This window comes from Panthera onca, chromosome A1 (assembly GCF_046562875.1).
Source record: "Panthera onca isolate mPanOnc1 chromosome A1, mPanOnc1 haplotype 2, whole genome shotgun sequence".
Lineage (NCBI taxonomy): Eukaryota > Metazoa > Chordata > Mammalia > Carnivora > Felidae > Panthera > Panthera onca.
In genome coordinates, this window is record NC_138339.1 from 11,085,234 (window position 1) to 11,103,604 (window position 18,371).

At 42.4% G+C, this 18,371-nt stretch overlaps 1 protein-coding gene across 2 annotated transcripts in view; it reads right to left on the minus strand.

Annotated features, from left to right (window-relative positions):
- DNAH5 (dynein axonemal heavy chain 5) overlaps positions 1–18,371 on the minus strand; it is a 284,081-nt gene that overhangs the window by 37,525 nt on the left and 228,185 nt on the right. For both annotated transcript variants that reach the window (XM_078444422.2, XM_078444417.2), the window contains exons 62-65: positions 14,960–15,095; positions 13,791–14,107; positions 13,072–13,227; positions 11,749–11,931 (exon numbers count right to left, since the gene is read on the minus strand). In XM_078444422.2, the coding sequence (XP_078300548.2) occupies positions 11,749–11,931; positions 13,072–13,227; positions 13,791–14,107; positions 14,960–15,095 (792 nt within the window). The remainder of the gene's footprint in view (positions 1–11,748; positions 11,932–13,071; positions 13,228–13,790; positions 14,108–14,959; positions 15,096–18,371) is intronic.

Here is an 18,371-nt window from a genome sequence, read left to right on the forward strand (position 1 = left end):
CATGGCCAACAGACACATGAAAAGATGCTCAACGTCACTCATCATCAGGGAAACACAAATCAAAGCCACACTGAGATACCACCTCACGCCGGTCAGAGTGGCTAAAATGAACAAATCAGGAGACTATAGATGCTGGCGAGGATATGGAGAAATGGGAACCTTCTTGCACTGTTGGTGGGAATGCAAACTGGTGCAGCCACTCTGGAATATAGTGTGGAGGTTCCTCAAGAAATTAAAAATAGATCTACCCTAGGACCCAGCAATAGCACTGCTAGGAATTTACCCAAGGGATACAGGAGTACTGATGCATAGGGGCACTTGTACCCCAATGTTTAGAGCAGCACTCTCAACAATAGCCAGATTATGGAAAGAGCCTAAATGTCCATTAACTGACGAATGGGTAAAGAAGATGAGGTTAATATATACAATGGAATACTACTTGTCAATGAGAAAGAATGAAATCCTGCCTTTTACAGCAACATGGATGGAACTGGAAGGTATGATGCTAAGTGACATTAGTCAGTCAGAGAAAGACATTTACCATATGCTTTCACTCACATGTGGATCCTGAGAAACTTAACAGAAGACCATGGGGAAAAGGAAGGGGGAAAAATAGTCACAAACAGAGAGGGAGGGAGGCAAACCATAAGAGACTCTTAAATACAGAGAACAAACTGAGGGTTGGTGGGGGGTGGGGGAGAGGGGAAAGTGGGTGATGGGCATTGAGGAGGGCACTTGTTGGGATGAGCACTGAGTGTTGTATGGAAGCCAATTTGGCAATAAATTATATTAAAGGAAAAAGGACAGTGGGTAAATAGTATTTAAAAATTTGGACAGAAAGATATGCATTAGTCAGTTTGCTTGAAAAGCTTTCTAAATATAGTGCCCACTGACCGATGCTTAGACGCCTTAATGAAGTAATATGAATTTAAGTGTGACACAATATGGGGAAACCAGGGTTCAACGCATGGTTAAAAGACATGGTTGCCAGTTCCAGTTGTGCCCAGTGGAGCTACCTGGGCATGTGTTACCAAGCTCAGATTTCCGCCGCAGCTTCAGCAGGGTAAATATTCGATTGGGTACTCCGGATAGGGCTCAGCAATTATTGTAGATTCTACTCCCCGCTGAGAGAACTAGAAATCTAAAGTTATAAATAGTGATTGGGGTGGCTGAATGGCTCAGTCGGTTAAGCATCCAACTCTTGATTTAGGCTCAAGTCATGATCTTGCGCGGTTCATGGGTTTGAGCCCCGCACTGGGCTCTGGGCAGGCAGCAGGCAGGCTGCTTGGGATTCTCTCTCTCCCTCTTTCTCTGCCCCTCCCCAACTCTTGCACATGCTCTCTCTTTCAAAATCCATACACTTTTAAAAAGTAAAAAAATGATAAAGTTATATGTAGCAATGAATCATATGAAATCATACAAAATATAATGGGACTACCCATTAATTCCATGATTAATTGGGTGACTTCCCTTCACTCTGGTCCAGTGCCCACACGAACATCATGGGGAGGGAGAAGCCACACGTAGCCCAAACTGCCATTGTGAAACCCTAGTGTAAGTCCTTTCCCTGTAGTGCTTAATTTATGTAATCATTTTTAGGATTTTCTTTTTGACTATGAGAAACATCGCATAACAATTCCACAAACTCTGTCTTGTGTTAAACACCATCGATACGCAGGTAACTGAGAGCTTCTTCCCAGCTCTTCATCATACGTGGTCTCGACGTCTCCACGTGAATGTCGAAGAGATGTCCCCCACCACCCCAGCAACACTACCAAAAGGGAAGTCAGGGCTCTTTCCTGCATACCTGCTGCCCCCCAGCCTTCCCCATCCCAGCAGACGGCAGCCCCATTCTCCCAGCAGCTAAAATTTTGGAGGCCTCTGTCACTACGTCCCTTTCCTCAAACTCCACGTCCTGGTCATCAGCAAATCCTATCACCTCTACTTCAGAAACAGACCCGGAGGCTTATCGTTCCTCACCAACTCCACTGCTGACACCCTGGTGCATGTCTCTGTCATTTCTCCTTTAAATGACAGGACCCAAATAGGTCTCCCTGGCTCATCCCTACCGCCCGTTGTCTATTCCCAGCCTACCAGTCAGAACACTGCTCTGAAACATACCTCCTCTCCCCAAACCCTCTAATGACTAACCATGTCTCTCAGAGTAAAAGTTAAGACCTTACCACAGCCTGTGAGGGTCCTTTTTCATTTTTCTCCAGCCACATCCAGTAAGCCCTAAATCAGCAATAAGCCAGAGCAGGGCCTGGGAATCTAACCTACCTCCAGGTGATGCAGGGCTGCTATTCCTGTCTGTTCAGGGCACCACACTTGGAGACCCACTGCCTTAAACACATAATGTACTCTCCTACCTCAGGGCCTTTGCACTGGCTGTTGCTGTGTCAGGCCCATCCTACCAGGTAACTTACTCCCTCCTCCCCTTCAACTTCTCCTTAAATGTCACCTTCTCAGTGGAACCTACTTTGACCACCCTGTTTAAAATCATAGCCCACTATCTGATTCCCTAGCTCTCCCTCTTACCCCACTCTGTGTTTTTAAATCGCATTTACCACTTTCTAACATAACATATAAATTAGTCATTAGTTAGCCTCCAAAGATTTTTTTGGTTCATTAATATGTTCCCTCAACTCTTGGAACGATGCCTGGTACACAGTAGGCTCTCAATATTTTGGAACGAATGACTAAATTCTATACCCTGTTTCAGACTGAAACAAATAGTGAACAAGAAAATCCAGGCATATCTTGGTGCCAGAAATAGAAATGTGAAAATTCTCACCCTGTGACTGAAAACCACAGATTTAAAACAAAGGCTCTAGTAACTAAACTGCATGAAGACAAAGGGCAAAGGCCACCGGCCACTGCTTCATGTTCTGGCCAGTCCATCACCACTGATTGAGCAGCTATGGTGTGTAGAACTGTACCAGGCCCTGAGCACAGCGAGTCGGGTCCAGGGACATTCCAGCAAAGGAAAATTCCCTCGCTAAGCAAGACAAAAGCTCGGAACCTGTATCACTTTCTTAATTTGGGGGGGGGGGGGGTGGGATGTAGCAATTCCAGCAAAACCTGCCTTTATCACTTTTGTTTCCTTTTATTTGGTTACATTTTTTTAAAAACCTTCCTCAGGGGCGCCTGGGTGGCTCAGTCGGTTAAGCGTCCGACTTCGGCTCAGGTCATGATCTCGCAGTCCGTGAGTTCGAGCCCCGCGTCAGGCTCTGGGCTGATGTCTCAGAGCCTGGAGCCTGCTTCCGATTCTGTGTCTCCCTCTCTCTCTGCCCCTCCCCCGTTCATGCTCTGTCTCTCTCTGTCCCAAAAATAAATAAACGTTAAAAAAAAAAAAAAAAAAGCTTCCTTAGTGGTTATTTCAATTCATTGATTCACTACATAAGAATCTCAAATTTGAAAAAATGTAATAATTAGTACAGAAAGTGACATTTCATGGCACCTACAAAATTCCTTTCCATAAGCAGCTATAACAAAAGAACTCACACTACCATTACACTAAGAAAGAAAGTAGGGGCACCTGGGGGGCTGGGTTGGTTCAGCATCCCATTCTGGATTTCAGCTCAGGTCATGATCCCAGGGTCATGGGATCAAGCCCTGTGTTGGGCTCCGTGCTGAGAATGGAGCCTGCTTGAGATTCTCCCTCTCCCTCTGCTCCTCTCCCCATCTCGTGCTCTCTCTCCCTCTAGAAAGAAAGAAAGAAAGAAAGAAGAAAGGAGGGAGAGAGGGAGGGAGGGAAGGAAGGAAGGAAGGAAGGAAGGAAGGAAGGAAGGAAGGAAAGGTAGCTAAAGGGAAAAATTCAAATATTTTTTATTCCCACATTTTGCACACTATCATGATCATTCCTGAGTTCCTACAGGTGAGCGTTATAAAAATCCTCACCTGAAATAAAGAAGATGTGGTTTCTATATACAATGGAATACTACTTGGCAATGAGAAAGAATGAAATCTTGCCATTTGCAACAACGTGGATGGAACTGGAGGGTATTATGTCGAGTGAAATAAGTCAGTCAGAGAAAGACAGATATCATATGTGTTCACTCATATGTGGATCTTGAGAAACTTAACAGAAGACCATGGGGGACGGGAAGGGGAAAACATAGTTTCAAACAGAAAGGGAGGGAGGCAAACCATAAGAGACTCTTAAATACAGAGAACAAACTGAGGGGGCATGGTGGGATGGGGGAGAGGGGGAAATGAGTGATGGGCATTGAGGAGGGCACCTGATGGATTGAGCACTGGGTGTTATATGGAAGCGATATATATCTATATATATCTATATATATATATAGATATATATCTAGCATTAAGCATATTATCTAGCATTAAGCTGAAATAAATCTAGACATTAAAAAAAGAAAACCTCCTCACCTGAAGAAGGCAGATAAGGGAGGAATGTAAAGCCATGGGAAGAACGATGGTTTGACAACAGGAAGACATAGGTTTGAATCACAGCTCCCAGTATCTAACGGCTGCCTGACACTGGCCATGTTATGTGACGCCATGAGCCTCAGTTTCCTCATCTGTGAGATGGATGTAAAAACAGCTCAGAGAGTGAGTATGAGGATGTAAGTAGGAAAGCAGCTACAACAGTAACCGAATCATGATAGCTGCTCAAAAGATATGTCTCCTCTCTTATCCCCTCCCTTGATTCATTCCAAGCATGGATTTTTGGAAGCATTATAATACTTATTTGGGAGATAAGCAGTTTGAAAAATAAAATTATAGGTTGGCACAAAATAAATCATACTTTAGAATTTCACACATCATTACAAAAGCATAATAAAGTGGCTGAAAAAGGGATAAAAGGGATAAAAACTTTCGAATCTTGTACTTATGCTAAGGGTGCATGTTTTTATGTCTGCTGGGAACGGACAGAGCATGGGGCTGTCAAATCCATAAACCGCCCCCTGTCTTATCAGTTCTTCCAACATAATATGTTTTCTTCCTCCATCCATTTCTTCCATTTGCAGAGCCACTGCCCTGGTTTAGGCTTTAATTATTCCTCGTGGACTACTCTCCATAATTGGTCTCCTTGCTCACCCCCTTCTCTGCCATCACCCCCTTTCCTGCTCCTTCCCTCAGCTGTTTGGAAAGGTCCAAAATTCTCAACACAGTTTGCAAGACTTATTACAACCTACATTTCCACTCTCATCTCCACTTGAGAGCTATGGAATCAGTACTAAACCCCCCATGTTGCTTATGAAAGCCATTATTCACAAGAGCAACAGTTACTATAATGTGGACAAAAGGGCAAATTATTCAATTCCTCATTTTAAAAAATAGCAAGTTAAAGCTTGAACATTATTGAGATGGTTGTGGTCAATTCAATGTCATTGTTAACACCAATCACTTTGTCATTTAAAGTAACCACCTACATCCCCAAAGAATTACAATGAGGCTAAGGAGTACATTTCCCCCCAAAGATTAAAACTGACAAAATAATATACCCTAAAGTAAATAGTACAATTTAAAGCAATTTGGATTTTTTGTTGTTGTTTTCTGTTTCTTTTTTTTTTTAATACGACTTATTGTCAAACTGGCTAACATACGGTGTAAAGTGCGCTCTTGGTTTTGGGGGTCGATTCCCAGGGTTCATCGCTTCCATACGACACCCAGTGCTCGTCCCAACAAGTGCCCCTCTTAATGCCCATCACCCACTTTCCCCTCTCCCCCACTCCCCCATCCACCCTCAGTTTGTTCTCTGTATTTAAGAGTCTCTTATGGTTTGCCTCCCTCCCTTTCTGTTTGTAACTATTTTTTCCCCCTTTCCTTCCCCCGTGGTCTTCTGTCAACTTTCTCAAGATCCACACATGATATCTTTCTCTGACTTATTTCACTTAGCATAATACCTTCCAGTTCCATCCACGTTGCTGCAAATGGCACGATTTCATTCTTTCTCAACGCAATTTGGAATTATGAAAGCAACCTGTCATGTACCAAATAGTAGGTAAATGACCAAATGCTACAATGGGACAATAGTTATGGAAAAGATAAAGTTATCTCTGAAGGAAAGTAGAACAATTTATTCAAGATTTTATTTTTCATTTATTTTTTAAAATTTTTTAATGTTTGTTTTTAAGAGAGAGAGCATGAGTTGGGGAAGGACAGAAAGAGAAGGAGACACAGAATCTGAAGCAGGCTCCAGGCTCTGACCTGTCAGCACAGAGCCCAATGTGGGGCTTGAACTTATGAACCGTGAGGTCATGACCTGAGCCGAGGTCGGATGCTTAACCTAATGGACTGAACCACCCAGGCATCCCTCATTCAAGCTTTTAAAATGGAAAACCTCTTTGGGGATAAGGGTTTAGGTATAGTTTCATTTGTATGGCTGATTTAGACATAGTTCTGTTGAACCATAACTTAGGTCCCCCAATATATAAGAAGATATAATATATAATAAGAAGAAGCAAAATATAAAGATAATAAATATAATAATAAGGAGCAAAATTAATCAAAATCGTTTTGTCTATAAGCATTTTTCCCACCAAAGGGATTATTTCAACACACACACACATACACACACACACAGAGGTAGACATTTGTGCTATGTATTCTATATACTAAGGCTGTCGTGTAAATGTTTTACATAAACTGTGATAATAAGGGGCACCTAGGTGGCTCAGTAGGTTAAGTGTCTGAATTCAGCTCAGGTCATAGCTGGGTTCAAGCCCTGCATCAGGCTCTCTGCTGTCAGTGTGGAGCCTGTTTCAGATCCTCTGTCTTCCTCTCTCTGCCCTGCCCCTGCTCATGTGTGTGCTCTCTCTCTCTCTAAAATAAACAAACATTAAAAGAAATTAACCTGTGGGGCGCCTGGGTGGCTCAGTCGGTTGAGCGTCCGACTTAGGCCCAGGTCATGATCTCACAGCTTTGTGAGTTCGAGCCCCGCGTCGGGTTCTGTGCTGACGGCTAGGAGCCTGGAGCCTGCTTTGGATTCTGCATCTCCCTCTCTCTCTGCCCCTAACCCACTCACATTCTGTCTCTGTCTCTCTCAAAAATAAATAAACATTAAAAAAAATTTTTTAAACAATTAATACAGGATGTATTTTTTTTTAAAACATTAACCTGTGATAATAAGAAAAGCATCCACAAAGTGAGTAAGAAAGTACAGTAGTGATTCAGGATGATTTCATGAAACATACTATCTATTAATTAAATGATCAAAAATTAAGTGGCTCAACAAAGACGCAAATGAAAACTAAAATTATTTGTGTACATAAACTGCATCTGTAACCACGGTTTTGAAATCAGTGGAAGGAAACAGATGATGGCCCTCAAGAGCCCTCCTTTCTCGCGGATCACCCAGGCTTTCGTTCCCAAAGGCTCCATCTCTTCTGCATCTTACACTGGGGGTTACAGTAGAAAGATTAAGCAAGAGAACTCAGATTTACTTGTTCTCCATACCAGTGAGCTCACGATACCGACGTCCGTTCAGGGCTTCGTTACCTTATTTCTCCTCTCGGTTCCACTGAGTTTGAGTGATTCTTCCACCTCCGAAGGAAATGAAGTGTTGGACCTGCTCGCTCATCTAGGATTCTGAACAAGGTGAGCCCTGAAGCCCTGTGTTGTGTGGCCAGTAAATGCTGTTAATCTATGTTAGTATTTTTCTGCTAATAGTATACAGTTCTCTTTGAGTTTCTGTCTTGTTCTCTGGGGGCAAGGTGAGAGTGAATCCAAGGAAGTTGTTGTTGTTGCTGCTGGTTTATTATTATTATCATCATCATCATCATCATCATTATTTTAACGTTTATTCACTTTTTGAGAGACAGAGACAGAGTGTGAGCAGGGCAGGGGGCAGAGAGAGAGGGAGACACAGAATCTGAAGCAGGTTCCAGGCTCCGAGCTGTCAGCACAGAGCCTGACGCGGGGCTTGAGCCCACGAACTATGAGATCATGACCTGGCGCTGAAGTCAGACGCTTAACCGACCGAGCCACCCAGGCACCCCTCCCTTCATTTCTGAAGCAAACAAACCCGAGGCTCCAGCAGGCTGTCCAGCCGAGCACTCACAAGACCAGATCCCACTACCTGTATCTCCAAGACACTGGACAGCTGGTGGGTTTATGGATTCAAAGAATCCCTGGTATCATAAGGTACTGTCCCAAGCCACCTTCCACAAGAAGAATCGACAGACCAGTGAAGGTTTAAGTTACTGTGACTGTAGAGAATCACCCTTCATTTCAGCTCCATGCGTAAAAGAAGATGCTTTCTAACACCAACTTCTTTTTCTTTAATGTCTATTTATTATTTAGAGAGAGAGAGAGAGAGAGAGCACACAGGGGAGAGGCAGAGGGAGAGAGGGGGAGAGAGAGAATCGCAAGCAGGCTTTGCACAGCCAGCGCAGAGCCCAACGCGGGGCTTCAGCTCATGAACCTGAGCCAAAATCAAGACCCCGACGTTTAACTGACTGAGCCACCCCAGCGCCCCCTCCCGACCCTGGCCAACACCAACTTCTTACTGCTGGGGTCTTCCTGGCTTCTGATAGCCCCCCTTGGCTCTATAACATTTTATATTGGTATCATGTATATAATAATTACCTAAAAAGTGATCATGTTTAGAAAGACTGCCTTGTCACTGAGGTCAAAGGAACAATTCAGACTTAAAAACACTTTTTGTATCTGTTGGCTCTTTTCAAATGAGTTACGCAATTTCAAGAAATGCCCCGAAGGATCCAGATATCAACTCAGACCCACTTGCCACCACCCAGGCTGAGAAGATTCGGCGATGTGAGCTGACGCAGGAATGCGGTGAGAGGACTAGATGCTACAAAAGAAATGGCTGCTCACTCTCAACAATAGCCAAATTATGGAAAGAGCCTAAATGGCCATCAGCTGATGAGTGGATAAAGAAATTGTGGTTTATATACACAATGGAATACTACGTGGCAATGAGAAAGAATGAAATCTGGCCTTTTGTAGCAACGTGGATGGAACTGGAGAGTGTGATGCTAAGTGAAATAAGCCATACAGAGAAAGACAGATACCATATGGTTTCACTCTTATGTGGATCCTGAGAAACTTAACAGAAACCCATGGGGGAAGGGAAGGAAAAAAAAAAAAAAGAGGTTAGAGTGGGAGAGAGCCAAAGCGTAAGAGACTGTTAAAAACTGAGAACAAACTGAGGGTTGATGGGGGGTGGGAGGGAGGGGAGGGTGGGTGATGGGTATTGAGGAGGGCACCTTTTGGGATGAGCACTGGGTGTTGTATGGAAACCAATCTGACAATAAATTTCATATATTAAAAAAAAAAAAAGAAATGGCTGCTTGCAAGAAGTGTACTACTTAAAATTCATCAAAAATTAAATGAATTAAAATTCATCAAAAATTAAATGAATTAAAATTCATCAAAATTAAGCCCACCAGCTCACTTCTTGCATGAGACCTTGCATTAGAGGAAAGAAAATACAGGTTAGGGTGCCTGGGTGGCTCCGTCTTAAGCATCTGACTTCGGTTCAGGTCATGATCTCACAGTTCATGAGTTCGAGTCCTGTATCATAAGCTTGAGCTTGGCTTTGGGTGAGCATGAGCTCGACCTTAGGTAAACACAAGCCCTGCTTTGGGTGAGTTCTGCTGCTCTCTCTCTCTCTCTGTCTCTCCCTCTCTCCCTTTCTCTCTCTGCCCCTCATTCACTTGAGTTCTCTCTCTCAAAAAAAAAAAAAAAATAGGTTACATGTTCTATAATAATGTGGTTCAGAGTAAGGGACCCTCTGATATTATAAGAGTAAGAGTCACGTTCCTACGGCCATACTTTTTCTAAGAATTATCTACTGTGAGGCTGGAATGGATTCTCATCAGGAGACAACAGTAAAGGAGTAATTTTCTCAAGATACTCAAGATACCTTTCCAGGAGGTAAGAAAAAGCCCAGCTTGGGATCCATATTGGATTTTCAAGGCTGTTCACATCTTCAAAGGAGTTGGGGTGGCTGGGTGGCTTGGTTAAGCGTCTGGCTTCAGCTCACATCGTGATCTCAAGGTTTGTGAGTTCGAGTCCTGTGTCAGGCTCTGCACAACAGAGAGCCCGCTCCCCTCGGGATTCTCTGCCCCTCCCCCATTTATGCTGTGTCTCTCTCTCTCTCTCTCTCTCTCTCAAAAATAAATAAAAACATTTAAATAAAAGTTTTAAAAGCAAAGTCTTCAAAGGAGTTTAAAGTGTTCCTCACTTCATCTCAAACTTCTATTGTAACAATTATGGCTCCGGAGCTGTTTTGTTGCAAACAAAATCTGTCAGGCCAAATTATTTCTTCCAAGGAGACTATATTCATCGCAGCTGAATGTGAGAAAACCAAAGACGAGTACATTATTCAAACTGCCATCAGGGCCCCTTATCTCCTTGAAGCCAATGCCACAGGTGAGAGCAGCCTAAGATATGGTTGAAAGGATGCTGCCCCAGAGACTGTCGGGGTTCCCTGCTCAACACCACAAGCTGTTGATCAGGAATCCCAATCCTTCCTCAAGTAACGGTATGGCAGCACTAAGCTTCCCAACCACCTCTACTGAGGCTCCAAAAATAAGCAAGCACGTAGTCTGAAGGCTGTCATTACTTCGAGAGACTTCAAGTCTGTGGTCGGAACTCTGGCATCGGTTCCTGCCATACAGAGGTTACTAACCACACGAATTTACAAAGTCAGATCGAACCTTCCAACCATATGACTCTATGCAACTTCCAACCATATGACTCTATGATTTATGCACTATGCACTAAAAAATAAAAAGAAAGTATTTTTAAAAGAAAAAGAAAAGAAAAGAAAAGGGTGGGAGGATGGACATAAAAAAGAAAGAGATCAACATACAGGACTCAGAAGACTAAGCATGAAACATACAAAAAATAATAATAATAATAATAATAATAATAATAATCAAAATAATGTGAAGGACAGATTCCAAAGATTTTGCTAATAATTTTAACCTAAATAAGCCATTAGGTCGGTGTAGAAGGCGCTATAAAGTAAACTAGACTCCTCATTGCTAATGAACCCAGGAGAAAATCAACAGCAACTTTGAGAGTTCATACGGTTTTACTAAAGCAGTCCTATTGAAACCCTCTAGATTCTTTTAAGACTCACATGCTCCCTAGAGAAAATACTGACTCAAAACAAGGAAGTTTACCAATTAGTGGCCATTTTTTGTTGATCATGAAGTTATTCCGCAAAACAGAGGTAGAGAAAACAGATATGGAGTTATACTAGCAGAGCATAACTAAGCCAGCAGCCTCCAAAAGGCACTCCGTGAAGCTCTGAGGCCCCAAATGTCTGTCATGTCAGATCACACACAGAGCTCTCTTAGGTAACAAATGAGACTTGAGAATGTGGTGTGTGATCTGGTACAAAGGTTTAATTTTAGATTCCAAAAGCATAATCATGAATCAAATGAAAGCAAAACCTCACTGTATTCTGGAAACCTAAAAGTGAACAGGTGAGTAGAACTCACAATAGAGCAAACTTCAGAAAAATAAAGCAAAATAAGACCAGAACAATGATGCCGAGTCTGAGGCTGACAGCCTCATAGTTACATCATTAGTCTACACAAAATCAATTGATTAATGTGATTTATGAGACAGATAAAACATATGGGGTAATCGATTAGTAATTACCTAAGATACTTGGAAATTAATACAGGGAAGAACATAGGAATAAAAAGGGGGGACTCAATCCCACTACAACTTTTATCATGTTATTTTCACCAATGAAAGAATCACAACACAATGCAGAAAAGGAGATGGTCACGCTTCACTCACCTGTTTCTCTGTGAGGATGACTCTCCCCAGTAACTGATCTTCCAGACCTTTCATGGTGACAGTGAAGTCGATGATAGAGGTCCGAGCACTTATTTCAGGGGTGTAGGCTGGATTGGGCAGTTTGGTGGTAATGTAGAGTCTGAAGCCATCCATCACATCTACCTCCTTGTCACCAACTTTCACCTTTATTATAAAAATAAAGTTCGGGGCACCTGGGTGGCTCATCTGGCTAAGCATTCGACTCTTGCTTTCAGACCCGGTCATGAACTCCTGGTTTGTGAGTTCAAGCCCCGCCCGCATCGGGCTCTGTGCTGACATTGCCAGGCCTGCTTGGAATTCTCTCTCTCCTTCTCTCTCTGCTCCTCCCCTGATCACTCACTCTCTCTCTCTCTTTCTCTCAAAATAAATAAATAAATAAACTTAAAAAATAATAAATAAACTTAAAAAAATAATAAATAAATAACATGAAAGTGGTAAAACAAATGCACCTAACCGTGTCCTTTTTTGCACGGGATCAAGCATTGCTTTAAACAATTATGTAACCAGAGGTATTCGTAAACTGAAAAAGAAGAGGTCATTGGGCATTCACAGGGCTTCAAACCACTAGGATGAAAGGGAAGAAGGAGGGAAGGAGGAGGAAGGGAAGGAGGAGGGAAGAAGGAGGGAGGGAGTTCAATGTGCACCAATATATATCATAAATGTAGAATTTTGCACCAGAAGTGGTGTGATCGTACCACAGAAGTGAGATGGATTCTTTACCCAAAATTTGGTTCAGAGGTCAAGACTGATGACATCACACAGGCACCAAAAGGGAATGAAAAGGTTTATTGCTCACGTATGGAGATTTGGGGGAAGATTAAGGTGGGCTCCCAAACAGGTCCCAAAAATTGATTGAGACAATAGGAAAAAAACAGCTAGTGGCTAGGGCGTAGGGGTAGGATGAGAGTCCCCACACAGGGCGTGAACAGAGGACTGCATGGCTTGAATGTCCCACCACTGCCAAAGGAGAGAGCCCCAGGTTTTCTTATCAGCTTGCCCAGATTTGGGACAGAAAGGGTGAGGGGCATGGTGGGTTTTGAAACATGTCCACAGTCAACCATCAAAATGGAGTCAGATTCTGTCACACGAGTGAAGTAGATATCTCTAGAAGGACTGCTTTTGAACACTTTGATCCCAACTCAGGAAGTGGAGAGGAGAAAAGCAAATGCCTCTTGCACTGACTCAAAGTTGAATTCCTGCCTATTGAGAAAATTCCATCTATGTCACACTGACCTGGCCTCATGGTTATGGCTCTACACATCATTATCAATAGGTCTAACTGACCTTAAAGGTAGACCCAGTCTTAATGAAGTTTCTCTCCAAAACATTATCCAGTGCTGGGTCTAGTTCCTCTCCAACATCTTCAATAAGCAAGGGCCTTCCAAGAGAAAGACTGTCCTCCAGGTGGTTTCTGAAGTACTTGTGATTTAGAGATGTGACCTAGGAACAGGATCCAAGAGTTGCTTTCACAGTATCATGATGCAAGGTGCAGAGATGACAAATACTAAATGGTGCTCCAGCAGTCTATTGCAGAAATTTTTAGAAATCCTTATCTGGAACCCATTCTTGGTGAAATTATACAGAAAGCTTAAACCGTTTCCATCCTTTTCCTTAGCAAACTGTTCTTCCCCCGTGCAACCTGTCTTCTCACTACCACCACCAATTTGGTGATAAATAATAATGGAATAATCATGATGTGTCCTTGTAAAGTGCTGTATACTCAGTGTGATGGAACTCCACCCTGCTCTGTTCATCATGGAGAGTTCTAGGCTCTAATAGAAGAGAGTCTGCAACCTTTGAAAGATGGCATCAGTAGAGATCAACACAAATGTAAATACAATTTTTAGAAAAGATCTTAATATCAGATTTTAGGCTTGCATCTGTTATTGCTCTATTAGGATTACAACTCTACTATTTTCAAATATTTCTTTGTTCTCGGACTCCTGCTCATCAGAGACAATAAAATTTGACCAGTAACATAAATATACTTGAACTCAAATTACCTGGAGTTCATTCCGGCTTTCTTTATTTTTAATCCAGATCTTCCCTTGAGTCTGTGGATCAATTAACAAAGGATAGCGAGATGCCTTTGTGACAATAATTCCATTTTGAATGGATAGGTCATCATTTGGCAGACCCTGGAGGTTCCATTCACTAATAGTAGGGGCATCAATCAACATCTCATTGAGATTTAGATTGTCTCCAAATGGGATTTCCCGGACTTTCATTTCCTTCTGCCAGTCATTTAGCAGCAGATTGCGAAACTCTTGGTTAAATGGACCAGAATAAGATAGAAAAGCTGTAGCCAACAGCACATCCCCTAAAACGGAAAACAAAACACTACTGAAGTATTTTATAATCAGCCTTGTAATTGTGCAGAATATTAACATTTATTTTTGAGAGAGAGAGAGAGAGAGAGAGAGAGAGAGAGAGAGAGAGAAGGCGCACACCAGTGGGGGAGGGGCAGAGGGAGGAGTCACAGAACCTGAGGCAGGCTCCAGTCTCCAAGCTGTCAGCACAGAGCCTGACCAGGGGCTAAACCTCATGACCGCAAGATCAAGACTTGAGCCAAAGTTGGACGCTTAATCGACTGAGCCACCCAGGCACTCCAAAGGCAAACATTCTTTTAAACTAACTTCCAGAAACCAAACTGTAGCCATGTTGCTGTGCCTTGGTGAATACGAAGTAGGTTGGTTTCTTGTTAAACAGGGTCCAAATGGTCCGTCAAGTGATACCTGCTAGTGTCAAGCACTAGATTATTTCGACTCTTGTTGGATGTAAGAGTATGACCTTGGAATCTAAGAGATACACAACTTCAGAAGACAGAGCCTCCATTCAAAGTGACCTTGATCAGTATGACCATTCGCTCATAAGGGAATTGAAAAACGACCTGATAAGATGTTGAAGGTCATTAATACATCTACTCAGGGTTGCATAGATGCCAGACCAATATTCATCCTTCTGAAATATCTGGACACAAACACAAACACACACACACACACACACACACACACACACACACACGCACACACACACATACACACACACACAGACACACACAGGAATTTGAAGTACTAGAATGTTGGTTTGTATTCTGATAAAAGTTCCACTTTGCTAACTCCCTACCGTGGTCAACATATAATCTGATCAGTAAAGGAACTTGCATACATACCTACAAGTCTTTTTGTTTGTGCAGCAAACTCTTTACTTTGTTCCGTCCACCTTTCCTTTTCTCCTGCCAAGCCACCAATCAGTGTGGAGGCGGTCTTCATCTTATGTCTGCACCTCTCGGCATCTTCGAGCAAGGTCTAAAAAGGGCCATAATCAGAAGGAAATTTATGTTCAGAAAAATACAGCCTCTGGCTCAAAAATATGATTTTAAACCATTATATATTATCTGCCCTTCTGAGACCCGGGAGCCATTTATTTCCTAGGAAGCATAAGATTCAATGCCTTTGTGCCTGTGTCAGCCAAAGACTGTCTCTTATAAACCTTCATGTAGGGTCCCAAGCCAACGGGTCAGACTCTCCCCACGTGTTAATAACTAAGAGATAATAGAGATCTGCATCATTTATGACTTCCCTATAAGAATAGAAATAAAATACAAGCATACTTACTAATCTCATAAAGCACAAAGAAAAGTAAAAAAAAATACATATCTTTGCTTGAAAATCAGGAATACTTCTCATGTTAAAATTCTAGCACCATTATTGCCTTATCTAACTCCACTTCTCCTTTTTCTTTAGGTGAAACTTCAGATTATCCCCAGACTGTGGTGTTTTGAGGCTCGCTCACCAATCCCAGTGACACCTCGCTCAGCCAGTCCCTCCCTGGTGCTCTGCATGGCAATAAAAGACTTGACCCAGACTTCCACATGCTGTGGCCACTCAGTGCTCAGTTCTTAGAAACAAATGGGCCTCTCTCTGAGACAACTGCTAATTCTTATAAAGACTTATATGTATGAAGTAATAGTGGAATAGTTAAAGATTTAGCTACAGGACCAGTCACTGAAGTTCATTTAAAACATATGTATATGGGGGCGCCTGGGTGGCTCAGTCGGTTAAGCGTCCGACTTCGGCTCAGGTCAAGATCTCGCGGTCCGTGAGTTCGAGCCCCGCGTCGGGCTCTGGGCTGATGGCTCAGAGCCTGGAGCCTGTTTCCGATTCTGTGTCTCCCTCTCTCTCTGCCCCTCCCCCGTTCATGCTCTGTCTCTCTCTGTCTCAAAAATAAATAAACGTTTAAAAAAAAAAAATTTTAAAAAATAAATAAATAAATAAATAAATAAAACATATGTATATGTTACACATAATATAGTATATATTTGTATGTTATATATGCTAAATGTCTAATAAAATAGAGCATTATTTAAATAAATTTTGGTGTGCCAGTGAATAAAAATACCCTGAAGCCATTAAAAACTATCTTGTGAAAATTTTTATAACTAAGAAAGATATTCATGATATATGACTAAGTTAAAAATTCAACTTATAAAGCAGTTATGTGTTGAATTATATTTTTAAATGTTATATTTTGCATATATTTTTAAAACATATGTAAATCAAGGAATATGTTCAGACAGCAAATACTTTGCTCTTTATTTAAAATGAACTTTTAGGGGCGCCTGGGTGGCTCAGTTGGTTGGGCGGCCGACTTCGGCTCGGGTCATGATCTTGCGGTCCGTGGGTTCGAGCTCCACGTCGGGCTCTGTGCTGACAGCTCAGAGCCTGGAGCCTGTTTCGGATTCTGTGTCTCCCTCTCTCTGACCCTCTCCTATTCATGCTCTCTCTCTCTGTCTCAAAAACAAATAAACGTTAAAAAATAAAAATAAAAAAAAAAACAATAAAAAAATAAAATCAACTTTTAGAGTTCATTTCCAGGATTACCTATGTGTATTTTCCGCAAGAAACACCAGTTGCTTTTGTAATAACAACCCAATACAGTGTTTTTCAAAAGCAAGATATTTATTCTAGTTTGTTCTCTGGGATTCTAGTCTGCTCTGTTTTCCTTTCCCCCTAGTGTTAATGCAGAAAACCTAAAACCCAGCTGGGGTGCACCCCCACATCTATATGGCCCATATTTGGTTGTTTCTCCCCAAGAAGAAAGATATCAGCTGGGAAGTATGACATTGCATCACTTATTTCTGAAAACAAACTTTTCATGTAAAAGCTATTTTTAAGATTAGGTTGTCTTGGGGCACCTGGGTGGCTTAGTTGCTTAAGCATCAGACTCTTGATTTTGGCTCAGGTCATGATCTCGCAGTTCAAGAGTTCAAGTCCCAGGCCGGGCTCTGAGCTAACAGTGCAGATCCTGCCTGAGATTCTCTTTGTCTTCCCTCTCTGCCCCTTCCCTGCTTGCACTCTCTCTGTCTGTCTCAAAATAAATAAACTTAAAAAAAAAAAAGATCAGGTTGTCTTCCTGAATTTCATCATCCCAACTCCCCATTGGCCAAATAAGAAAATGGCCAGGGCCCTCCTCTCTGGCTTTTTTTTTTCTGGGACCCCACACTCCTTTAGGGGATGAGGGTACAGGGAAGAGAGAGGAGCAGATTCATGAGTGTTAAAGCAGCTCCCCCCACCCACCCCCGAGCTTGGCGGGGGCAGGGAGCAGAGTCCCCTGGGTTCTTTGGGCAGTGTCCCAGCCCACTGTCTGTTAGTACTCCCAGAGAGTGACTAGCTGTCCAGAGGGCCTAGGGAAATGGGTCCCCAAAAAGGCACTGCCCTGTGCAGAGAGGAGCAGGGCACACACTTCTTCAGGGGACACACAGGCCTGAGTCGTGAGCTTATCCATCTGACCATGATGAACTGTGGGCTTGGGTGCCCTGCCCCTCCCTGCCTTCCATAAGCCTGTAGGCCTCCTGGACTCTCAAGGAGCCCTATGCAGGAGGAAGGAGTCACAAAAAGCCTAACGGTCAGATTCACTCCAGCATGTGGGAGGTAGATACACTCACAGCCAGATTTTGTGTTTTTTTTTAATTTAAAAGCTTGACATTTGTTGAAACAAGTTTTCAAGTCAGAGCCATACCTCTACGGGAGCAGGTCTTGTACGGTCCTAACAGCAGACGCTCAAAACCAAAAAAGCATATTGAATGAATTAATGCAAAAATGTTACAACTGAAACGTAATAAAATGAGGCGTAAAATATTTTTAGTGTATTCAGTAGCACCTCCCAACATAGGTGAGGGTCCAACGTGGTAGAAATGAGCATGCCTTCCCCATAGTTTCTGAAGTAGGCGCTTTCAAATTGTGATGCTAATTGTCTCCTTATATTATGATAAGTGAATCTCACAGAGCATAATTAACAAACCCAAATAGGTTACATAATTACTTCTCTAAAATTTCTAAAAAGCTCTTATTTTGCTTTCCGGCGATTTATCTTTAAGCAAAAGTATCACTCGTTCTGCATATAGTGAAACTGAAGTGTTTATCTAAGTTCCCTTGCTGGGACTCCCATAAGAGAATGGACTACCAGAGCAGGAATCTCAATCCTGACAAGAGAGGACTGAGAAGGGGCAGGAGGAAACCCCAGAAAATCATCAAGGAAAGAACAGAGCGAATCTACCTCCTATTAACAAATACAGGATTTAT